This window comes from Cherax quadricarinatus, chromosome 2 (genome assembly GCF_038502225.1).
Source record: "Cherax quadricarinatus isolate ZL_2023a chromosome 2, ASM3850222v1, whole genome shotgun sequence".
In the NCBI taxonomy this organism is placed as follows: domain Eukaryota; kingdom Metazoa; phylum Arthropoda; class Malacostraca; order Decapoda; family Parastacidae; genus Cherax; species Cherax quadricarinatus.
In genome coordinates, this window is record NC_091293.1 from 5,934,377 (window position 1) to 5,962,141 (window position 27,765).

The 27,765-nt window shown below is 36.3% G+C and overlaps 1 protein-coding gene across 1 annotated transcript in view; it reads right to left on the reverse strand.

The window, feature by feature from the left end:
• Positions 1 to 27,728, reverse strand: part of LOC128705732 (uro-adherence factor A) — a 199,631-nt gene extending 171,903 nt beyond the window's left edge. Inside the window, exon 1 of the mRNA XM_070087126.1 lies at positions 27,224 to 27,728. Coding sequence (XP_069943227.1) covers positions 27,224 to 27,288 — 65 coding nt within the window. The 5' untranslated portion in view covers positions 27,289 to 27,728. The remainder of the gene's footprint in view (positions 1 to 27,223) is intronic.
• Positions 27,729 to 27,765: the final 37 nt, after the last annotated feature.

Consider the following 27,765-nt stretch of genomic DNA (forward strand, 5'->3'; position numbering starts at 1 on the left):
AAAAAAGGGGAAGCTTAGAGACCGTTTCGTCAGGAAAGGAAAGAGATTACATAGGAAGGAGAGGAAAGTGTTTACATGCAAATGAGAGGAAAGGAAACGTAGGGGAGCTAGATGAGAGGAAAAGAAGGGGAACAATGTGGAAAATAAAGTATGGAAGAAAGAGGTATTATGAAGGATAAAAAGAGGGTAAGGAAAATGGAAGAGGAACGTGTAACTGAGGAGTAATGGGAAGCATTAGGATAAAGGAGATTACAACAAGATAAGAGATTAGGGCAATGCAAGAGATTTGAATGATTAAAGAAAGGAATAATAATGTGAAGATGAAGGATGTAGTGATGAAGATGCTTGGAAGAGAGGGGGAGAAGAAAGACGAAGAGAAGAATGAGGAGCCAGAAAAAGAGAGAATAGGAATAGAAATAAGTATAGAGAAAAGGAAGAGAAGAAAGAAAAAGAGATATCAGAAGATAACGAAAAGAGAAGAGATATAAGAAGAAAAGATATATATCATAAGAGAAAAAAGTGAAAGAGAAAGAGAAAGGAAAAGAGAGAAAAAGGAAGAGAAGGGAGAGAAAATAGAAGAGAGAAAGAAAAGAGAAGAATGAGAAGAGAGAGAGGAAAAAAGAGAATGAGAAGAGAGAAGAGAGAGAGACAGGAGAAGAGAGAGAAACGAGTAGAGAGGTGGTAGACAGCAATACAAGGGATGTGGGATAAGGATGAGCCAACAAGGTTTAGTTCAGGTCTTCACACACCAGCTGTCCTGAACACTGACAGTATTATAGCCACTGTGAGGGAGTGTATGTGGTGAAGGAGTAAGTGATGAAGCTGTGAGGGAGTGTATGTTGAAGCTGTGAGGGAGTGTATGTTGAAGCTGTGAGGGAGTGTATGGTGAAGCAGGAAGAGAATGAACGGTGAAGCAGGGAAGAAGTGACGGTCTGGTGAAAGACGAAGGGTGTTGGTGAGGGAGGTGGAAGGGAGGAAGCGAGAGAAGGGGGTAGGGAAGGTTCGAAAGAGATAAGAGGCAGGGAGGAAGGATGTAAGAGAGAGAGAGAGAGAGAGAGAGAGAGAGAGAGAGAGAGAGAGAGGTGGGTGGGGGATTATTATATGCAGGTACCACTAAATACCTGTCCCGGGGAACTGACTACCTCCTCTCTGGCTCGATGGGATACACGTACATGGAAACTCCTCTTAAAAGAAGCAGCATCAGAAAATACCTCCAGCTGAATACCAACAACCATTTCCATATGCATATCATTCTTACCCCTCTTAATCACTGTCTCCACTATCTTCACTGTTGCAGTCATCATTATTGCCACCCTCACCATAACTATAATCACTATCACTACAATTATTTCTGCCATCAACTTTATCATGACTAACATAGGTATCATGTTCTGTGGTCAGAAGATCAACACAGAGGTTAAGACAGACTATTGAGTCAGAATTGACAGATATTTCTCAGTGTGATTACAGTAACTCACTTTAGTCTCTCTACTGAATCATCCATCCCCCCCCCCAAAAAAAAAAAATATTAGGCACAATACTTTGTAAAAAGGAGTTCGAAAACATTCAAGAAGGCACTTAGAACCTCAAGCGATTTAGATTTTTTCTCCCCCAAGAAGTGTCTCTTGTGTTTATTCACCGAGAATTTACTTTAATCCCTATTTAAAGTACAAGTACCCGCGACTAAGGGCGTACAAGTGACCTGTAACCTTATTAACCTCTATGTAGCCGATAAGGTTTAAATTCAATATATAAACCATCATCCCCCCGAAGCTGAAAGTTTATTATTGTGCAGCCAGTCTCCACCCTGTGGATGGTAACATAACAACATATGGATACAAAATAAAGACTATGATGTAAGCTCTAAAATAATAAAGACTATGAGCTAGGTTCTAAAACGGTCAACACGAATACATTTAGGTATATGTTATTTAAAATTGTTATTTATTTGCTTCAAGAAAATTTGTGAATCGAATCGATCTATGACCAGAGCCCATGTACGGAGACGTAGGAACAAGGATGGAAAAGGTGAGAAATGAGTGCGGATGTCGGGAAAAGGAGAAGGAGGGGAAGAGAGATGAACGCTAAGTGATACAAACACTTTTGTTAATGGATGTAATAATAATAATAATAATAATAATAATAATAATAATAATAATAATAATAATAATAATAATAATAATAATAATAATATTTATTTTTACAAGTACATATACAATGTATACAGTCCTAGCTGACATCACTGACATACTATATAGAAACCCCTTGCTATGCAGAGCATTTTGGATAAATTAACTCAATTTTGTCCCCAGGATGCGACCCACACCAGTCGACTAACACCCAGGTACCTATTATACTGATAAGTGAAAAGGGACAGCAGATGTCTTAAGGAAACACATCCTAATGTTTCCACCCGTAACGGGGATCGAACCACAGACTTCAGCGTGTGAGATGAAGTTATGACATAGTAGTTATGACAACGCCACTTCAAGTGATTTTTTAGTGTTAGGAAACGAAGAAAGAAAATGGAAAGAGATAATCAAATTAGTCCATCACCTTGGAGCCTTGTTGGACTGGAGGCACAGCCACTGGCGCCTCCGGACTCTCAACTACTGATGCCAACAACAAAATCTCCCCAACAAACATGGAACACAACCTCATTTATATTTGCTAATATACAGGGCCTTAAGCCATCCACAAACTACAAAATACCTTTCATTAGTGGACTTCTAGAGGAGTCAAATGCAATGTTTGCAGACTTCACAGAGACCCACGCAAAAGATTAATTTGACAGTGAAATATGGATACCTGGGTACAACCTTTTCAAATGCGACAGAAAGAACGGGCAACAAGGCGGAGTTGGCCTGTATGTCAAAGAATCGCTCATTGATGTAGTTGAATTTCTAACAATAAAAATCGAGAACCAAAATTTAGTCATTGTACTTGTATATAAGCCACCAGATGCAACTGCCCAACAGGTCAAGGAACAACCAGCAAAAATTTACTCCTCTCTGGGAAACCTTCCAGCCCCATTCCCTAACATCTTGGTGCTTGGTGACTTCACTCTAAGACATACAAAATGGAAGAATATAGCAAATGATGTTGTAGCAGACATAATAATCCCTGGAGGCAGCTCAGATGAAAAGTCACACACACATGAGCTGCTGAATGTTTGCAATAAACACACCCTAAGTCAGCAGATAGTGGAGCCAACAAGACTAGAGAACACACTTGACCTTATTTTCACAAATAATGAGGACCTGGTAAGAAACACAACAATATTCAAAACAACTAATTCTGAACACAATCTAATCGATGTCCAGACTTACATGCACAGGGGTCCTGATCAGGGGGCAACAAAGCAATAGTTAAGAACTATAGATCAATAGCTTTAACATCGCACATCATAAAAATCTTTGAAAGAGTTCTAAAGCAGGATTGCAAACCACTTGGACTCCCAAAAATTGCACAATCCAGGGCAACATGGTTTCAGAGCAGGTCGCTCCTGCCTCTCGCAACTATGGGACCACTATGATATGGTCTTAGATATAGTGGAAAACAAACAGAATGCAGATGTAGTATACACAGATTTTGCAAAAGCCTGTGACAAGTGCGATCATTGTGTCATAGCACACAAAATGCGTGCTAAAGGGATAACTGGCAAAGTAAGGAGATGGATCTTCAACTTTCTAACCAGTCGAACACAAAAAGTAGTGGTAAACAGAGTTTAATTGGAAGCTGCCATAGTAAAGAGCTCTGTTCCACAAGGCACAGTACTCACCTCTATCCTGTTTCTCGTTCTCATATCAGACATAGACAGAGATGTAAACCATAGCACTGTATCATCCTTTGCAGACGATACTAGGATCCGCATGAGAGTGTCATCCATTGAGGATACGGCAAGTCTCCAATAGGATATAAACCAAGTTTTCCAATGGGCAACAGAGAACAATATGATGTTCAATGAAAACAAATTCCAAATGCTCCGTTATGGAAAACTGGAAGAAATAATAGCTAGGACTGAGTGTACTACAAACTCTAATTACAGAACAGAGTGGAAAAGCAATGTGGAGGACCTGGGTGTGGTAATGTCCGAAGATTTCACCTTCAAGGACCACAACAATGCTACTATTATATCTGCAAGGAAACTGATAGGATGGATAATAAGAGCATTCAAGACAAGAGATGCCAAGTCATTGATGATCCTTTACAAATCACTTGTTCTCTCTAGGCTGGAATACTGCTGTACATTAACATCCTCATTCAAGGCAGGTGAAGTTGCAGATCTAAAGAATGTTCAGAGAAAGTTCACTGCACGTATAAGTTTCATCAAACACCTTAACCACTGGGAACGTCTGGAAGCACTTGACTTGTACTCACTGAAGTGCAGGCGAGAGAGATATATCATAATCCACACCTGGAAGATTCTGGAGGAACTGGTCCCTAACCTGCACACAGAAATCACTCCCTACGAAAGCAAAAGACTTGGCAGGCGATGTAACATACTCCCAGTGAAAAGTACGGGTGCCACTGTTACACTAAGAGAAAACACAATAAGTGTCCGGGGCCCAAGACTGTTCAAAAGCCTCCCACCGGCCATAAGGGGAATTACCAACAGACCCCTGGTTGACTTTGTGAAGGAGCTGGACAGATACCTAAAGTCAGTGCCGGATCGGCCAGGCTGTGGTTCGTACGTTGGACTGCGTGCGGCCAGCAGTAACAGCCTCGTTGATTAGGCCCTGATTTACCAGCAGGCCTGGTCATGGACCGGGTCGCGGGGGTGTTGATCCCCGGAATGCCCTCCAGGAAGACTCCAGGAAGTTAACATTATTATTTACACACTCATGCGATTTAATCAGAGTGCATTCCGCACTGCCTACGCTCGCACGTATGGATACATGAAAGGTGTATACACGGGTACTCACCGGAAGGTGTCGATATACTTTATTTTTTCCTCATGAAGAATTCATAGGAGTGAGAGGCCCCAGCCCAGGAAGCTTGTGAACACATGGCAGGTGTGCTGTTTGCCCGTTCTCGGGCACTTGCCAGACTCAACTAGTACCACCTATGAAAGACAGGTATGAACCCTGTTGTTCGTAACTCATTCTTTCCTAGCTCCTCCTTTCCTAGCGCCTTCTTTCCTAGCTCCTTTCCTTGCTCCTTCTTTTCTAGTTTCTTCTTTCCTAGCTCCTTCTTTCATAGCACCTTCTTTCTTTCCTAGCTCTTTTCCTAGCCCCCACCTTTCCTTTTAGGCCCCCTTCCCTTAATAGCTCCCCACACCTTCTTGGTTCCCCACCCGTCCTTTCTTTCCCCAGAACCCCACTCCTATCTCCTTACCCCGTCTTTCCTAGCTCCCAACCTCTCCTTTCCCAGCTCCCCAATCCTCTCCCGCCTCGCCGTTCCTAGTTACCCACCCCTCTTCTCCACCCTCCCCACCCCTCCTTTCCCAGCTCCTCTTCCGCATCCCCACCTTTCTCTCTTACTCACTGTTCAATTTGAGATATGTATTTTACCCAATGTTATGACAACAAAGCTCGACAAAGTTCCTAATGAAGTTTAGTTTTGTCGAAATTAACGAAACAGGTTGAATATCATTAGCGAACACCATCAAAGTTGCTGGAACATTTCAGAGTTCACAAAGTCAATATTTGCCCAGAGGCAAGCGGGATGCCAACCACACACCGGTCCCCCCCCCACACCCCACCCCATATGGGGTCGGGTGGGGTAGGCCTCACAGTTTGCAGATAGCATGAGGAAAAATACTAGAAGATAGTTAATATCCAGCCCTAAGCTTCTAACTGCTGGGAGCAGGACAAGTTGTAAAAAGTTGCATTACAATAGTGGAGCATTACATACCTTCGTATACAATCTTCTAATTAATGAAATAAAGGGAAAAATCCCTCATTTGTCAACGTGTGTTACAGAACTTTCCAGAATATTCGATCCTCTCAGTGTCAGTTAATATGCCTGTGTGAATTCTCCTAGTCAGGCTTTCTTTCCTATAATAACTAGGCTATTCTTAATTTTAATGCCATTCCTATTATTATTATTATTATTATTATCAACTTTCTCCCCCTAATATCATTATTATAATCATCACCATTACAATATTACCAACAACCTGATTCATTAAACCACTAAACTAGCTGCAGTCACCATGTTGCAGCCACCTATGTGTACCTTGTGTACCTTATACAATTGTACCTACACGAGTTAGGACTTCAATAGGTCACTCTACATTTCTTTTGGGCTATCCTAGGATGATCACACATGTGCCGCCATACCTAAATGAACTCACATACTTCCTTATTTCAGCTGAGTGAGTTATACCGACGGCAGACCTAACATAATACAATATTGGCGACGAACTTAGCAAGGTGTCATATATTATATCAAAGTACACGATGGGCATGGTGGGTGTACCATGATGTTCAGTTTACAGAGTCTGGTTGAACATAACTGGTTGAACATAATCCCCTGGTATAGCGAGCAATCCTGCGCTTTTGTATAACATTATTGTTTAAAGCTGTGCACAACTGACTCCACTAAATAACTACTGAGTTTGTACAGCCCATAATTTGAATTATATATGGCATTCCTAACATGTTTCAAGAGGGAGGACTCGATTATGTTTCTTTCCATGACTGCAAGAGCTGACATGGTTAAAGATCTCATTCAACACCTGGCCTGTTCTGATTGAGTACTGGTGTTGGGATAATCTGGTTTCCAGAGCTTCACCTGTCTGACCAACGTATGAGACCAATGTCTATCTGACCAATGTATCAGAATAGGCTAGTTATTATAAGAAAGCCTAAATAGGAGAATTCATACAGGCATATTAACTAATGCTGAGAGTATTTCCTGAATATTCTGGAAGGTTCTGCTACACTGGTTGGCAAATGTGGGATTTTTCCCTCTTTTTCATTAGTTAGAAGGTTGTAAATGAAGGTATGTAAATGATCCACTATTGTAATATAACTTTTTATGTCACTTGTCCTGTTCCCAGCGATTAGAAGCTTAGGGCTGGTCATTAACTATCTTCTAGTATTTTTCCTCACGCTATCTGCAAACTATGAGGCCTATTCCACACGACCCCATATGGGGTGGGGTGTGGGGGGGGACCGGTGTGTGGTTGGTATCCTGCTTGCCTCTCTCAGACAGACTGGCTGGTGCCTCCACACAACCATTCTCTGAAAATTTACCCTACTTCTCTAGTTGTTGCCTTTGCAACATTGCACAGCTCCTGATGACGAACTGAGAAGTGTGAAAATACTTGAGCTGAAGATTTCCACCCCCCCACCTTGGCTTGTATATATATATATATATATATATATATATATATATGTCGTGCCGAATAGGCAGAACTTGCGATCTTGTCTTAAATATTAACGTTCATCTTGCCATATCTGGAGTTTCTGGAGAGAGTTCCGGGGGTCAACGCCCCCGCGGCCCGGTCTGTGACCAGGTCTCCTTAGGTCAGTGTCCCAGGATGCGACCCACACCAGTCGACTAACACCCAGGTACCCATTTTACTGATGGGGAACATAGACAACAGGTGGAAATAAACACGTCCAATGTTTCTACTCTGGCTGGGAATCGAACCCAGGCCCTCACCGTGTGAAGCGAGAGCGTTAACCACCAGGCCACCAGAGCCTGTATGCAATAATTTTGCCAAAATCATTCTCAACCTAACGATAAAAATATATTTCACTGTGTTTATTTAGTATTAAATTATTGTAAACAAATCTAAAATATATATAGTTGGGTTAGGCTAAAATAAATTGTTCTTGTTGTAATAAGGTTAGGTAAGTTTTCTAAGATTCTTTTGGTGCAAAATTAAAAAAATTTACATTAACATTAATGAAAAAAATATATCTTTAAACGTATAAGAGAAAATTTTAGAAAGGGCTTAATTTTAAATGAGTTCTTGCTAATTGACCAGTTTTACATATTCAGCATGACATATATATATATATATATATATATATATATATATATATATATATATATATATATATATATATATATATATATATATATATATATATATATATATATATATATATATATATATATATATATATATATATATACAGTGGTCCCCCACTTTTCATAGTTCCCAGCAATCGTAAAGTTCGCCAATCATAGGGGTATTTTCGTATAAACATGGACTCGCTTTTCATAGGTTGACTCATGAGTCGTAGTTCGTCTGGGACGCGTACCCACGGCGTGAGCCAGGGCGGCAGCCAGTCTGGCATTGTTTACCAGTGAGCGAAGGTCCCCTCACGTGCTCCAGTGAAATATTTCATAATATTCCATTTATTTTAATGCTTGCAAGTACTAAATAAGCTACCATGGCTCCAAAGAAAGCTCTTAGTGCCAAGCCTGTGGTAAAGGTGAGAAATATGATTGAATTTAAGAAAACCATCATTGAACAATATGAAAGTGGTACAAGTGTGGCCGAACTGTCCAGGATATATAAGAAACCCTACACAACCTTATGTTCCATAGAGGCCAAGAAAAAGGAAATAAAGGATGCTATTGTTGCGAAGGGAGTAACTATGCTGACAAAAATGAGATCACCAGTACTGGAAGAGGTTGAGAAGTTATTATTGGTGTGGATAAATGAGAAACAATTAGCAGGAGATACTCTTATGACTTCGATTATTTGTGAAAAGGCTAGGCAGTTGCATGAAGATTTGGTAAAAGAAATTGCCTGCAAATAGTGGTGAAGTGAGTGAATTTAAGGCCAGCAAAGGCTGGTTTGAGAGATTTAAGAACCATACTGGCATACGAGTGGTAAGGCATGGTGAGGCTGCCAGTTCCGACCACAAGGCGGCTGAAAAATATGTGCATGAGTTCCAGGAGTACATAGAGGCTGAAGGACTGAAACCTGAACAAGTGTTCAATTGTGACGAAACAGGCCTCTTTTGGAAGAAAATGCCAAAGAGGACCTTCATTACACAAGAGGAAAAGGCAATGCCAGGACACAAGCCTATGAAAGACAGGCTGACACTAATGTTCTGTGCTAATGCTAGTGGGGATTTCAAAGTGAAGCCATTACTAGTGTACCATTCTGAAAATCCCAGAGTGTTCAGGAAAAATAATGTTATGAAGAGTAAATTGTGTGTGTTTTGGAAATCTAATAGTAAGGCATGGGTCACGAGGGAAATTTTCGTCGAGTGGTTCAATGAAGTGTTTGGCCCTAGTGTGAAGGAGTATCTCCTGGAGAAATTGGATCTCAAGTGCCTGCTAGTAATGGACAATGCACCTGCTCATCCTCCAAACTTGGATGACCTAATTTTCGAGGAGTTTAGGTTCATCACAGTAAAGTTCATGCCCCCGAATACCACTCCTCTCCTCCAGCCCATGGACCAGCAGGTTATTCTAAACTTTAAAAAACTCTACACAAAAGCAATGTTTCACAGGTGCTTGACTGTGACCACAGACACTCACTTGACCCTAAGGGAATTTTGGAGAGAACACTTCAGCATCCTCCACTGCATATCCCTTATAGGTATGGCTTGGGAGGGAGTGACTACCAAGACTTTGAACTATGCCTGGAGAAAATTGTGGCCAGATTGTGTCGACAAGAGGGATTTTGAAGGATTTGGGACTGACCCTAATGAGCCTATGTCTGTTGTAAAATCAATTGTGGCACTGGGGAGTTCCATGGGGTTGTATGTGAGTTTGGAGGATGTGGAAGAATTGGTGGAAGACCACAATGAAGAGCTCACCACTGAGGAGCTGCAAGAGCTTCAGCAGGAAAAGCAACACTTCGCAGCTCAGAATCTTGCTGCAGAGGAGGAGGAAGAGAGATGGAAGAAGGTGTCTTCTTCAGAAATTAAAGAGATTTTTACTATGTGGGGTAAGATGGAAAGCTTTATGGAGAAACATAACCCTAACAAGGTTGTTGCAAGCCATATTGGCAACATGTACAGTGACAAAGTCTTGGTCCATTTTAGGGAAGTGTTAAAGAGATGCCAGAAACAGAGCTCTCTCCACAGTTATTTTGTGAGACAGGACTCCAGTGACTCTCAAGGTGGTCCTAGTGGAATTAAGAAACAGAGAAGGGAAGCAACCCCAGAAAAGCAAATGGTACCTGAGGTGTTGATGGAAGAGGATTCCCCGTCCAAACTATAAACAATCCACTCTCTCTCCTCCTCCAGTCTCCCATACACTAAGAAGAATCTCCAATAAAGGTAAGTGTTATGCTGTTAATGTTTTATTCATCATTTCCCATTGTATTGTTTATGTACTACGTGTATATTTCATGTTAAAATTATTTTTGTTTTAATACTTCTGGGTGTCAGGAACGGATTAATTGTATTTACATTATTTCTTATGGGGAAAATTGATTCGTAAATCGTAAATTTCGTTTATGGTAACGGCTCCAGGAACGAATTAATTACGAAAAACGAGGGACAACTGTATATATATATATATATATATATATATATATATATATATATATATATATATATATATATATATATATATATATATATATATATATATATATATATATATATATATATATATATATGCAATAAGATCACAGTAAACATGTGATTTCAGAATATGCAAAGCAACCCCTGTGAAAGAATAGAGAAGTTCCAAGTGCTGTCATGAGTACTCACATTATAAAGGAACAATGATGAAAGTAAAGCATCAAAGGAAGGTATATAAAGGGGTAGCCCACACCTCACTATCAGATCCCACAACAAAGAAACACCTGACGCGAGACAGCAGGCCCACCGGCCGAACTAGACAGGTCCTTCATACAACCCACTAACAAACTATTCTACCCAAGAAATAAGAAAATTTAAAAAATTATTATTTGTCCAATGTATTATTAAATTCTTCCCAAATTCTATTAATTATAAATGTTTCTAATTTATATAAACTAAAGGAAATATTCATATTATTGTCAAAACTGCTTTTTATGAAACAAGATTCAATTATTTTCCTGTCGACCATGGACTTGCTTGATACTACTTTCTCAACTTTTTGAAAATCAATTGGATTGTTAAAATCTCTTACATGAATAAATAGAGCATTGGAATCTTGTCCAGTTCTAATGCTATATTTATGCTGTTTTAATCTTAGTTCGAGATTTTTATCAGTTTGACCGTAATAAACTTTATCGCAAATTTTACAAGGAATCTTATACTATCGTAGGGGTTCTTAAATGGAGATATCGAGGGTTGAAGGTAGAAACACTTGTTGGATGATTACGATATATTGTCAGACTGAGATGATGGGAGATGGAGCCCAGCCTTGCCGTGTACTAGCCTGGATGGTCTACCACCGAGTGAGGCCGGGGCAGAGGTACGAGCGTACACATGCGCATTCCGTGACGTCACACAAAGTCACAGGCCTACAAGGGAACTCCTATCTAAAGCACATGGATGATACTAATATGCTATGCTATATAACACAGGGATCAGCAACTATGCTGACAGCTCGGTCATGTTACGTATGTCGTCTCAACATACACTACTATCTATAGGCTGAAACAGGCAGGCAGATCTGGGCTGATTCTATACAATAACAAATTCATATATAACTTAGAACTAATGGATGGTATCATAATGGATGTTACAACATGAGTTTTACGTAATGGGTGTTAACGTAATGAGTTTTAACGTAATACATTACAAACTATAAGAACAAATCATTGTACAATATGGGTGGAATTGATCGATCGATCTGTATTCATGCACTCTACGGATTCTGAGGAAGAATAAATATATATATATACAAGGTGAAATTAACAGCAAAGGCATTTGGTGCGCACTCAGATCATTACTGTCAAATTCTCAGAATACGGAGGGAACGAGAACACGAAAAAAAAAATATTTCTGAAAAACTAATCAGTTAATAACAAACAGTTGACAATTTACTTCATCTCGAACATCTAGTTATACAGACTATGTACATTTAAACCCAATTCTGCGAGGGTGAGGTTTACATATGCAGAATGGTTATCATCCCTGGGAGGATCGAATTCCTCTGCAATGGCTAACACATGCCTTGACTGAGGGAGATCTAAACGAGTATCTACAAAAGATACTTGTGGATTTCTCAATACTTGCCAAGTATGCAAGGAGTAATGACATTCAGGTTGGTTATCTGACTGAGTATCTGAGGTAGAGGGTACAGAGTCAAGAGGATTTTCAGCATCTGTCATATTAGTCTGGGTAGCAATATCATCAACATTGCATACTAATTTCATATGATCTAAATGCGATTCTTTGTACTTGCCTGTACTAAATTCTCTAACCTTATACTTATTACCAGAGATATGTTCTACAACTCGATAAGGTCCGACAAACTTTTGATTGAGCTTAGGCATTTCGGATGTTTTGTTGAAATTTGTCAGCATTACTCTTGAACCTACTTTGACTTTTGACGGCTTAGCATGGCTATTAGTTACTCTAGTAAATTCTGTTGTTGATTTATGAAGTGTTTCACGGATTCTTCTAAAAACACTCTGAGCCATGCTGGTACGAGTTGCTACGAAATCATCAGGGTTGTAATTAGGTTTCGGAGTGGAATATAACAACTCATAGGGTAAACGCTTGTCTACACCATACAATGCATAATGTGGAGTATCACCTATGGAAGCATTGTAAGCAGAATTTATGGCACATTGAACATCTGGTATGACTTCATCCCAAGTTTCACTATTGGGGTTGATAGTGGCTCTCAGGACATCAAGTACCTTTTTATTGGTTCTTTCGGCTAACCCATTGCTGGCAGGATGATGAGGAACAATGGTGGATTTAGAGATCTTGTATAAAGTACACAAATTTTCAAGAATCTCATTACAGAATTCACCTCCATTATCTGTTACTAAGGACTTAGGGGTGGTATGCCTGCAGATAATGCGTTCTTTAAACGCTTTAGCTACTGTCTCTGCAGTCTTATCTGCAATAGGAACTAACTCACAATATCTGGTGAAATGGTCTACCATAACACACAGATGTTTGTTGCCTTGGAGGGAACATTTAAAATTGGTTAACAAATCAAGGGCAACTCTTTCCCATGGTTCGCTAGTGGTTGAGTACACTTGGATTGGATTAGGACCATTGACATTTCCTTTATGTTGCATACAGACACTACATTTCTTAACATACTCGGAAATGTCAGTTGCCATACGTGGCCAAAAGTATTTCATTCTGGCTTGTTTCACAGAACGATCCATACCAGGGTGTGCAACACCTGGTGCATCATGAACTAGCTGTAGAGCTACGTTCACTAGTGACTGTGGAATTACTAACTGGTAAACTCTTCTGCTTGGAGTACCCAACTCGGCTGTTTGATACAGTAATTCTTGGCTCATTACAAAGTCATTAATGGGTGCTGGTGGCTTCACAGTAAGAATAAGATCTTCCTGGAGCAGGAATCGAATCACACCAGACCACATGGGATCTGTTCTTTGGGCAGTTTTGACATCCTCGACAGTAAATGGAGGATCTGCAGTAACTACACTAACATGTCGCAATAAAGCATCTGCGACTACATTCGACTTGCCAGGTAAATGTTCAAAAGTGGGATTGAACTCTTGGATAGTCAAGGTCCATCTGGCTAACCTTCCAGTAGGCTGTTTGTTCTGGAATAAAGGTATCAGTTCTTTCTTACTGGAGGAATGAACAAACTCGGTGGAGTGGATGACTCCCCCCGGTTGAAAAAATTAACGTTATAACACGCAATATGAGCAAGGGAGAACGAATCTACTATCTCAAACTGCAAGCACAGGAGAAAAGAAATGAACACGGTAAACAATGCTGATATTCAATCTGAGTCGCACATTGTGACACGAGGTATCAGCTATAAAAAAACTACACTTACAAACATTAACATGTGAAAGTTACTCGAGAAATAACTTCTTACAATGCACTGATTACTGTCAACTAGGATGGGATCACCATCTGAAACACAAGGAACAACAACAGACACTCTAGTGAGAACACTAGCTGTAACAGAGACGTCTTTCTGCATACAGCATGTCACATCAACAAGAGATGGCATTACTAGTTTCAAGTAATCGTTTTCTGACAAGGCATCCCCTGTGGAGAAACTACTACTCGAACTAGCAGTCATTGCAGGGATAGGCTGTGCACTCAAGGCAGTCTGAGTGTCCTCGGACACTTGAGGCAACGGAACACTATCCTGCAAGTCTGAAGGTATAGGTGGAACACAGATGGGAGTGACAGAATTACTAGTGCCTGACCGCTCGGCTACGTTAATAAGTAATGAACGAATCTATAGGAGCTTAATCTGAACTTCACATTTCGCAGCACTTTAACAAATCTCAGATACAAGCTGTGAGAACAAACACATTGCTCAAGGGCTAGGTATTGTCTTTCAGTCAGTAGGGAAATGTTGGTACTGTGGACTGATTCATATTGACTTTGACTGGCATGATACACTAAATGAGCGTTCAAAAGTGACTGGGACATCTTCTCAGTGAACTTACTCAAGTGCATAAGGCAAGAAAAATGGAGAGAATGACACAATAAGCTTAAATGGAAGAAAATGCTTAACTATTCTGCATAAGTAATTAAAAATTGACAGGTCACACAGTAAGCAAAGAACTCACACAAGAAAAATATGCAACTGAACAAACAACACTTTGAAAATCAAGAGAACTTGTGCTTTACTCAAATCTAATTTGCTCAACTTTTACTTTAAATTGAATGAATGGCACAGTGAGTTGTCTTTACTTTCAATGCAACAGGGAAATACACAATAAAATGATAAAATGGACTCAATAAAACTTGTGCAAAAATAAAACAGAGGCACAATTCACTGAAATAAAATAAAATGACACAGACAGAATAAAATATTATGCACAGAACAGAGCATATGAAACTGCACTGAAATAAACTGTAGCAATGTTGCAAAATAACAATTGCTAATCAACAAGTACTTCATAAAATTTCTGCAAGAAAAACTTTAATGGCAACACAATATTTGCACAAGAATTATTGCAAAATGAGTCAATGTGCAATAAAAAAAAATATTACACACACAAGAAAAGAAATATATCAAGGAATGAACACTAACTCTTAACTGCAACTTAAACAACACTTAACAAGCAAAAGAACAATTTACTCTAAAAGAAGAACTTAAAAATTGCACTAAGAGTGAATTTGTTCAATAAAACATGAAAAAAATAATAGGTGCTAAAACACAGAACAAAAAACTTGAACACTTACAGTGATGCAGAACACAACACATCAACATAAACACAGTACTAGAATTTTCTTGCAATGAAACTTGATGTGTGAAAAATTTTGTAAAAAATGATTTCTTGCTTGCACAAAATAATGGCACTATTGTCTGTGGAAATAAGACAAATTAGACACTGGCTAAATGAAAGAATATGAACACAAGAATGTTCAACACACAGGGAACAAAACAAGAATACACAAATACTGGGAAGAAAAAAAAAATATAACAGACAACACTGAGTTGTGATGCAGAATAAAGCTGATAAATTACTGAAATACTTCACTGGAATACTGAGAACACAAGGTGATTCTGAAGTGTAAACACAAGTTCTATACTGCTCATATGTTGCACACACAACAAAGGAAAAACACTAAGTACTTACTTCAAGTGTATAAAAAGACACACAACACAACAGACATAAGATAATGCACGAAAATTAACACTGAATTAAGGAGATTAAAAGAAGTTAATGCAATCAGTACATGATAAACACTGAGTCTGATCAAGAGTCACTGAATGTCACTAAGAAAAATCACTGGAAACACAAAAGAAATGTCTCAACACTCGCAAATGTCTCTATGAAAAAAAAATATTATCGCTGTAACGACTTGGTGAAGAATGAGGTTGATGGTAGTGGAGAGTAGAGGATTGTTTATGTCGTCTTGCTGCTGTCCTCTGCACACTTGATCGTAGAATTGCGCTTATATCGACGAGAGACACACACAGGAGGCTTTTAACGGTGGCGCGAAAACACACTCTAGCTATTGACCCCCTATGTGGTCCTTAAAATATGGTGCTACAACCCTTAGTAGTTTACCAAAACACTGAAGAAGTTAGGTGAGTGATGGCTGAGTGAGGCGTCTGAGGCCGCGTGGTGAGTGTAGTTGGGTTTGTGGGTATAACAGGGCTGAGACCGGCAATGGTGCGACACACGTGGTCGTGGGTGGCTGGGTCTATGGGTTGAATGGCGTAAGCCCCACTGAGGACAGCCACACTGCAGCGAAGATAATTATAAGCCGACTGGCTTAAAAACAACCCACAAAATACCACAACACCACAAGGATGAAAAAGAACACTCAGAATTGCTTGGAGCTTGAATCACAAGCGATGAAGACTACTCACGTGGCTTGCTTGAGTACTGGGGTAAGACACCTGGGTTAGTTGCTAGCTGGCTTATCTTAACCCTTCACACAGAATAGCTTGATAACTTCACACGATGAGCACAGCAGAGGTGGAAGCTGGCTTGGCAGGCAAAGAACTGGATGAAGTAGACTAGGCTGGACTGGACTCCGTTGTTCTGACTCCCCCACCACAGACTGGAAACTGGCTTATTTTGCAAACTCGGGTCAACCCCTCGGGAGTGATGCAAATAAGCAGATAAAAACTAATGCAAGGAGACTGACCAGTGAATAATGTAGAAGCTGGTAGGAGCTTGGGAGAGTAGCTGACTTGAGGTAGCTGGCTGGTGTTAACCTCGGTAGGCCTACTGGGGACACGAAATGGCAGTCTTGCTGGTCGAAAGAAATCTCCAGAAATCACTGTAATCGTCAGAATTACAGGCCCTTAAAAGTCTTAAGAAGAGAAGGCATATCAACCAAGTTTTCATGGTAAGTGAGAACCAACATATTTTTAGTTGAATAAGGGTGGTTGTCCCTTTTTGGATTGTAAAAAGTATTTCTATAAAAGATTTATCAATTACATTTCTTGGGTATTTCAAATCATTACCTATTTCATAAATTTTGGATATTTCCTCATCTATGAACTCTGGACTACAAATTCGTAAAGCTCTCAAAAACATTAATGAGAAAACAGACAGTTTAACTCTATTTTGATGGGAAGAATAATAGTGGACATAGGAACAGTTATTTGTAGGCTTTCTGTAAATTTTAAATTTGAATTCATTATTACCCTTAATAATTAAAAATCTAGATAAGGCAATGAGTTATTTTCTTCAAATTCAACAGTAAAATTTATAGAATGGGCTAAGCTATTTAATTTGCCAAGGAAATGGTGTATATCTACATTTTTGGGCATAAGACACAAAATATCATCAACATATCTGAACCATTTAGCTCTATTAGGGAGGATTGTGTTAAGCAGCCTTGTTTCAAAAAATTCCATGTATAGGTTACTAAGAACAGGTGAAAGAGGATTTCCCATTGCCATACCAAACTTCTGAGTGTAAAACTTATCATTAAATACAAATTTTGCATCAACAATGCAAAGTTTAATAAGTTTAATGATCGTAGGAACTGGCAATGGTAAATCATAATTAACGAGTTCTTCAGAAAAGAAACTTAATAAATCATCAACAGGAACTTTCGTAAACAAGGAAGTAACATCAAAACTAACCATGTTAAAATCATTTAATTCAGTCAAGGAGCTTAATCTATGTTGTTTTTAACATTAAAGTTAAAAATTTTGCCAACAATAGGGCTCACAATATCAACAAGCCATTTGGATAATTTATATGAAACTGATCCTATGGAGCTAATAATTGGTCTGACTGGATTCCCTGGTTTGTGTGTTTTTATTAGTCCATACATGTAAGGTAAAAATGGATTAGTGGAAGAAAATTGTTCAATTAATTCATCTTTGTCTTTCAGTAGAAGTTTTATTGAAATTGCTGTTAACGGTTTCTAGGGGATTTTTTTCTAAGTTTAGAAAACTTTTGATAAAGAATTCCCCCCAAAATGCTGATGGATGTGTCTATATGATTCCTTGTAAAATTTGTGATAAAGTTTATTACGGTCAAACTGGTAAAAATCTCGAACTAAGATTAAAACAACATAAATTTAGCATTAGAACTGGGCAAGATTCCAATGCTCTATTTATTCATGTAAGAGATTTTAACCATCCAATTGATTTTCGAAAAGTTGAGAAAGTAGTATCAAGCAACTCCATGGTCGACAGGAATATAATTAAATCTTGTTTCATAAAAAGCAGTTTTGACAATAATGTGAATATTTCCTTTGGTTTATATAAATTAGATCCATTTATAATTAATAGAATTTGGGAAGAATTTAATAATACATTGGACAAATAATAGTTTTTTAAATTTCTTATTTCTTGGGTAGAATAGTTTGTTGGTGGGTTGTATGAAGGACCTGTCTAGTTCGGTCGGCGGGCCTGCTGTCTCGCGTCAGGTGTTTCTTTGTTGTGGGATCTGATAGTGAGGTGTGAGCTACCCCTTTATATACCTTCCTTTGATGCTTTACTTTCATTGTTCCTTGATAATGTGAGTAGTCACGACAGCACTTGGAACTTCTCCATTCTTTCACAGTGGTTGTTTTGCATATATGTATATATATATATATATATATATATATATATATATATATATATATATATATATATATATATATATATATATTTGTCGTGCCGAATATGTAAAACTGGTAAATTAGCAAGAACTCATTTAAAATTAAGTCCTTTCTAAAATTTTCTCCTATACGTTTAGAGATATAGATTTTTCATTATTGTTAATGTAAAAAATTGTAATTTTACTCCAAAAGAATCTTAGAAAACTTACCTAACCTTATTATAACAAGAACAATTTATTTTAGCCTAATCCAACTAAATATATTTTACATTTGTTTACAATAATTTAATGCTAAACAAGCAGATTGAAATATATTTTTTCGTTAGGTTCAGTATGATTTTGGCGAAATTATTGCATACTTAAATTTTCGCTTGTCCTATATGGCAAGATGAACGTTGCTATTTAAGCCAAGATAGCAAGTTCTGCCTATTCGGCACGACATATATGTACATATATATATATATATATATATATATATATATATATATATATATATATATATATATATATATATATATATATATATATATATATATATATATGCAATAAGATCACAGTAAACAGGTGATTTCAAAATATGCAAAACAACCACTCCGAAAGAATAGAGAAATTCCAAGAGCTTTCGTGACTACTCACATTATCAAGGAACTATGAAAGTAAAGCATCCAAGGAAGCTATATAAGAATTTGGGAAGAATTTAATAATACACTGGACAAATAATAATTTTTAAATTTTCTTGGGTAGAATAGTTTGTGGGTGAGTTGTGCAAAGGACCTATCCAAGTTGGGTCGGCGCGCGTCAGGTGTTTAACCGTTGTGGGATCTGATAGTGAGGTGCTGGCCAGACCCCTTATATAGTTTCCTTGGATGCTTTACTTTCATAGTTCCTTGATAATGTGAGTAGTCAAGAAAGCGCTTGGAATTTCTCTATTCTATCAGAGTGGTTGTTTTGCATATATATATATATATATATATATATATATATATATATATATATATATATATATATATATATATATATATATATATATATATATATATATATATATATATATATATATATATATATATATATATATATATATATATATATATATATATATATATATATATATATATATATATATATATATATATATATATATATATATATATATATATATATATATATATATATATGTCGTGCCGAATATGTAAAACTGGTAAATTAGCAAGAACTCATTTAAAATTAAGTCCTTTCTAAAATTTTCTCCTATACGTTTAGAGATATAGATTTTTCATTATTGTTAATGTAAAAAATTGTAATTTTACTCCAAAAGAATTTTAGAAAACTTACCTAACCTTATTATAACAAGAACAATTTATTTTAGCCTAATCCAACTAAATATATTTTACATTTGTTTACAATAATTTAATGCTAAACAAGCAGATTGAAATATATTTTTTCGTTAGGTTCAGTATGATTTTGGCGAAATTATTGCATACTTAAATTTTCGCTTGTCCTATATGGCAAGATGAACGTTGCTATTTAAGCCAAGATAGCAAGTTCTGCCTATTCGGCACGACATATATGTACATATATATATATATATATATATATATATATATATATATATATATATATATATATATATATATATATATATATATATATATATATATATATATATATATATATATATATATATATATATATATATATATATATATGCAATAAGATCACAGTAAACAGGTGATTTCAAAATATGCAAAACAACCACTCCGAAAGAATAGAGAAATTCCAAGAGCTTTCGTGACTACTCACATTATCAAGGAACTATGAAAGTAAAGCATCCAAGGAAGCTATATAAGAATTTGGGAAGAATTTAATAATACACTGGACAAATAATAATTTTTAAATTTTCTTGGGTAGAATAGTTTGTGGGTGAGTTGTGCAAAGGACCTATCCAAGTTGGGTCGGCGCGCGTCAGGTGTTTAACCGTTGTGGGATCTGATAGTGAGGTGCTGGCCAGACCCCTTATATAGTTTCCTTGGATGCTTTACTTTCATAGTTCCTTGATAATGTGAGTAGTCACGAAAGCGATTGGAATTTCTCTATTCTTTCAGAGTGGTTGTTTTGCATATATATATATATATATATATATATATATATATATATATATATATATATATATATATATATATATATATATATATATATATAAATATATATATATATATATATATATATATATATATATATATATATATATATATATATATATATATATATATATATATATATATATATATATATATATATATATATATATATATGTCGTGCCGAATATGTAAAACTAGTCAATTAGCAAGAATTCATTTAAAATTAAGTCCTTTCTAAACTTTTCTCTTATACGTTTAAAGATATATTTTTTTTCATTAATGTTAATGCAAAAAATTTTAATTTTGCTACAAAAGAATCTAAGAAAACTTACCTAACCTTATAATAACAAAATTAATTTATTTTAGTCTAACCCAACTAAATATATTTTAGATTTGTTTACAATAATTTAATACTAAACAAACACATTGAAATATATTTTTCTCGTTTGGTTCAGAATGATTTGGCGAAATTATTGCATACACAAATTATCGCTTCGTCCTATATGGCAAGATGAGCGTTGCTATTTAAGCCAAGATCGCGAGTTCTGCCTATTCGGCACGACATATATATATATATATATATGTCGTGCCGAAGATAAACAGGCTTGCGATCTTAACTTAAATCTTTTAACGCTCATCTTCTTGCCAAATAAGATGAAGAGTGAATGTATGCATAATTTCGCCAAAATCATTCTGAACTTAACGAAAAAAATATATTTCACTGAGTTTGTTTAGTATTAAGTATTATAAACAAATCAAATAAAATATTTAGTTTAGATTGAAACTAAAATAAATGAAAGCTGATTATAACAAGGTTGGGTAAGGTTTTTAAGAATTCCTTTCAAGTGCAAAATTTTAAATTTTTACATCAGCATTAATGAAAATATATATCTTTAAACGCGTAAGAAGAAAATTTAAAAAAGACTTAATATTAAATGAGTTCTTGCTAATTGATCAGTTTTACATATTCATTTTCTGTATATATATATATATATATATATATATATATATATATATATATATATATATATATATATATATATATATATATATATATATATATGTATATATATATATATATATATATATATATATATATATATGTATATATATATATATATATATATATATATATATATATATATATATATATATATATATTATATATATATATATATATATACTTGTATATATATATATATATATATATATATATATATATATATATATATATATATATATATATATATATATATATATATATATATATATATATATATATATATATATATATATATATATATATATATATATATATATATATATATATATATATGTATATGTCGTGCCGAATATATAAAACTGGTCAATTAGCAAGAACTCATTTAAAATTAAGTCCTTTTTGAAATTTTATCTTATACGTTTAAAGATATATTTTTTTCATTAATGTTGATGTAAAAATTTATAATTTTGGACCAAAAGAATCTTAGAAAACTTACCTAACCTTATTATAACAAGAATAATTTATTTTTGCCTAACCCAACTAAATATATTTTAGATTTGTTTACAATAATTTAATACTAAACAAACACAGTGAAACATATTTTTTTTCGTTAGGTTCAGAATGATTTTGGCGAAATTATTGCATACACAAATTTTCGCTTGTCTTATATGGCAAGATGAGCGTTGCTATTTAAGCCAAGATCGCAAGTTCTGCTTATTCGGCATGTATATATATATATATATATATATATATATATATATATATATATATATATATATATATATATATATATGTATATATATATATATATATATATATATATATATATATATATATATATATATATATATATATATATATATATATATATATAAATATATATATATATATATATATATATACATATATATATATATATATGTATAGTATATATGTCGTGCCGAATATATAAAACTGGTCAATTATGAAGAACTCATTTAAAATTAAGTTCTTTCTAAAATTTTCTCTTATACGTTTAAAAATAAAAAAAATTCATTAATGTTAATGTAAAAAGTTTTAATTTTGCACCAAAAGAATATTATAAAACTTACCTAACCTTATTATAACAAGAACAATTTATTTTAGCCTAACCCAAATAAATATATTTTAAATTTGTTTACAGTAATTTAATACTAAACAAACACAGTGAAATTTATTTTTTTCGTTAGGTTTAGAATGATTTTGGTGAAATTATTGCATACACAAATTTTCGCTTGTCCTATATGGCAAGATGAGCGTTGCTATTTAAGCCAAGATCGCAAGTTCTGCCTATTCGGCACGACATATATATATATATATATATATATATATATATATATATATATATATATATATATATATATATATATATATATATATATATATATATATATATATATATTTATAAGGAGCTTGCAATGTAGCAGAAAAATAGAAGGAGGTCCAAGTAAATACGATCACAGAGAACGCCAGCAAAGGCGCTCTCAAGACTCTTCAAGCAGAGCAGCTCCTCCCAAAGAGCACAAACAGTCCCACTGTGACAAACCGACCATGAAAAAAATCACCAACACAATGCTCAACAACGCGTCAGGAAAGGACAAAGCTCGTCGCCTAGCTGTGGAGACACCACATTCAGATTTCCTTTTGCTGTTTCCAATTCCTCCTTGGGCACTCGACTCTACCCACAGCTTATTTGGATTGGTGTAGCTCTTTGTCTAGCCGTCCTCTTACTCACCGAACATAGGTGTACTTGCAACAGGGAGTCAGCTGATTAATATGGACTACCTGGTCTCGTTTGTCGTATATCAAAGGAGAGGATGCTAGACATGAGGTGGTCAACGACATCGTCAAGAGAAATCTCGGCACAGCTGAACGGAAACCTCAAGTACTCAGGGCTGACTGCAGTTAAGAACGTCCAGATGGAGTTTTCTATGTCTCGAAGTTGGCTGACAACTACTTGCTATACTTTGAAGCTGAAGGAGGTAGGATCGTCAGTTTCAGAGAGATCCAGAAGATCAACAGATACACGGGGCTGCCACCTTGCTATAACTTCGTCGCAGTAAGGTCGGAGACCCTCCGAGCATGGGGCAAGTGTGCTCGAAAATTCCTGATAGTTAGGTGAAAAACTCATCACAGAAACCAGCGCTGGAGGGATATATTGCATTTTTTTGGTTTCCGTGGCTAGAAATTGTGAATCATCCGCCAACTTGTTCATAATTTCTTTATTCCACCTTGAAGTTCATTTAAATAAATTAGAAACATCGAAGTAAACACTGGTCGGTATTCATCTTGTATTGTAGTAGGTTGGCCGGTCTTGTTCCGGTCTGGGTCTTTTCCATATACCCAAAACCCGCACTTGGGAGAAGAACCTTACCATTTCGCTCCGTCCTGGACTATTGTGTCTTGGCAATGGCGATACTTTCCAGTCAAAGTTTCGTAATATTTACTTCTTTATAATTCACTATGACACCCCACTGGCGATATTATCAGACGAATATATTTTACCCATTATTAATATTCGCATTTTCTTTTCAAATAGAAAATATTTTATGCAATAATAGTTTGTATGTTGTTCCTCCTATGATTTGTAGTTTTCTGATTCATCCTTCGCGAAGAAACTCTCTTGAAAGTTTTCTTGAAATTCAAATCTTTACAATCTACTATTCGTAATTTTTGTTAAATAATTTTATGTGTTTTTTTAATCACAAGTCGGCTACGCCATACTTCAACTGCCTTTTCTATGACCATCGTTCCCCACCTCCTTGTTAGGTGTCTTGTGATTCATTTTAGCGCCTTTCCCGTTTATGTCTGCTTATCTAATTTGTGGATACATCTCTGCGGTGCTACACTATCGAATATTTTTCCTGAATTCATGATTTGCTTCTGTAACTCTGTGGTAGAACTCCAGTAGGTTTGTAAGACAGGACTTTGCCACTCTAGGCAAGCACTGGTTGTAGTACATGAATCCTCAATGCTTTGGGCTACACTATTCTCCTGAATATCTTCTGTTACCATGGACAATAGGCATATAAAAAATTCAAGCACGTAGTTGTGCTTCTTGACTGTCTACTTGCTTAAATATACAAATTACATCTGTTGCTTTGCATAATTATTTTAGTTCACTTGTTTCCAGCGGCCGAAGGTATTTGCTAGTGGTGTAAACAGCACTTCTGTAGTCTTTTCAAAATCCATGGAGATATATTATCATATTCCATTATTGTTGATATATTCACTTTACTAAGCAATTTCATTGCTTCATCCCCTGAAATAATAATGTTTCCTAGGCTTGGTTTCTCTGTTCTGTATCATCACACTTCCAGTGCTGTCTCAGTATCGAAACTGAATGCTTCTTTCAATCTTAACACTATTACTTGCTCACTTATGATCATTTTCCTCGTGATGTACCGACGTATCAGTTTTGTCTCTAATTTTGCCATTGTTTGGTCTTGCTTTTTGTCCTGTTGCCAACAATTCCCAAACAGGGATGTCATTATCTATAATGACAATCGTTCCATTTCTATTTCCTCTAGTATTTGATTTAGGAAAAGCTTGTCTTTGAGTATGGATACAAGGTAATGCATCTATCCAACTCTGAGTAGATTTAGGAATGAGCCTAAACCATTCATTGTGCTGAAATACCTGGATAAATTTAACACTTTTTGTGTAGTCCATTCATTTACTTTCATCTTACAATCCCTAATCTTTCCCTGCCCTTTTCTAGATTCATTTCCACCACCACTGAACCCAGGTGCTTTTAAAGCCAATTTTCTCTATAATTGCTTCGAGGTAAAAATCCAATCCAATCTTGCTGAATGACCAACGAATGATAAACAAATTCGGAAGATATAACTGAAAAGGGAATGTTGAAAATTTTTCTCCTGAAAGGGGGGTATCAGCCCCTTTCAGCCCTTTCAGCCCCTTTTAGCCCCTTGGGGGACTCAGCCCTCCAGAGGGGCTGATTGCGTGTAGCTTCCTGATCAACACTTTAATGATTAACACATGTTTATACTCTGCAACACCTCTTGGTCACGTATGTAACGCCTCTAAGTGACTGACAATTGAAGAAAATGGCTCTTTGCCGTAGCAGGAAAAGTACAGAAAATTCCTGCATCAGTTTATACACGTGTGGGACACTCATGAACTCTCAGTGATCGAGACATATCAAGAAATCAAGCATTTGTGTTGCAAACTGTTGCAGTGTTAAGCAAGTAGGGAAATTATGCTGAGATGAGAGGCTAGGGGCGGCACCAAAGAGACGGAGGGCGCCGCGGGGCAGATTGCAACAAACTAAAGACCGTCGAGCGTGTGTTGAGCGTGCATTGCCCTAAACAAAGAAACTAGCAGTGCGTCCTCAACCACACTGACAATCTCCATCTGCACAATTTAAATATTAAAAAGATGTGTGCAGCATCTTAGACGCTACTGTGAGATGAACAAATGGACAAGTATTGAAGAACAGAGTGACAGTATGAGTGTTACAAATTCCAGACTGAGTGGAGTATGTGTGACATTCCTAAAAATATAGTATTCTTCAATCAAGACAATGATATCAGGGTAAACATACGGGTCCGATACAGATACCCAGGTAGGTCTAGTCATTAATGATACTAGTTAGGTCAGCTGCACAGCAGATAGCTAGTTCATTATTTCTCTAGATTTACCATCATACACCCGGTGACAAGTGGGCTTTTGAGCGCAAACAAGTGAGTAACTTAACAACACTCAATCTCTGAGATATGCTGAAATAACACCCCCTCGGGGTAATTATATTTATTCTTACTTGTCCCTTACAGCTCTGTGGTTGTAGAACAAATATCCTCATTGTTGCTTCCTAGTTTATTTGTTCTAAAAGTTTATTTTAACCAAAATTAGGTGAGATAAATTTTACCTACAGAGAATAAAATAAATGAAGAGATACCAAGTGTCAGAATAGACTCGAAAAGAAACGAAGGTGACTGTTTTTGTACCAAATGCTACATTTCAATCAGGTTACTATATGATAAGTGGGAAAAGCAGAAAGAAGAAGTTAAAAGAGAACACTGTTGGTCAGGCAAACATGGTAGGCACCCACCAGATATCAGCAACAACCACCACCACGGTATTGCAGCAGCGATATTTAACAATATTTAACATTAGGCTCAGGAGGACGGCCTGGGAAATTAACATTGTATATGATGTTGATAACAACTCATATCTTCAGTGATGAATCAGCTTCAGCACATCTGCGACTCCTACACACAGACGACCTTGAGAAGTCACTACTGACTCACCAGTAAGCTGCTCACACCCCCGAGCCACTCAGACGTATACACATACACACGTTTATATTTTTCTATATACTTATATATATATATATATATATATATATATATATATATATATATATATATATATATATATATATATATATATATATATATATATAGGTAGGTAGGTATGTATTTATATGTATGCTATGTACATGTAGTGTATCTTAATATAACAAGCAACACTCACATGGAATCGTCCTCTTCATTCTCCTCAGCCTCGTCGCCTTTGGCATAAAATATCGATGAACTCATCCTCCTCTCCTTGTCGTATGTGTACCTCACGCTGCTGTCTCTGTACGACTCGCACTGCTCTCTCTGTAGTACGACTTGCACCGCTGTCTCTTTAGTACGGCTCGCACCGTTGTCTCTGTACGACTTGACTCGCACCGTTGTCTATGTACGTCTCAATGCAATGTACTCTTCACTCTGCTGTGTATACTTTACCGTTGTCTGTAGTACTCGTGGTGCGATCTGAATGCTCCTCATTCGTACTTTTCACTCAACTGTTTGCGAATTCTTCACGCAACAGTCTGAGTATACTTCACACTGCTGTCTGTGTATTCCTCACGCTGCTGTCTATGGCACTAATCACACTGGCCACAGATGCGCATCTCTGGCCCTCAGTGCGTATCGTTCTACAATAGGAGTGACACACAGTGTTACCATACACCAGTCTGTCACATCAGTTGCGACATTGGGCATGTTTACAAAGGTCGTTGTGGCATGAGA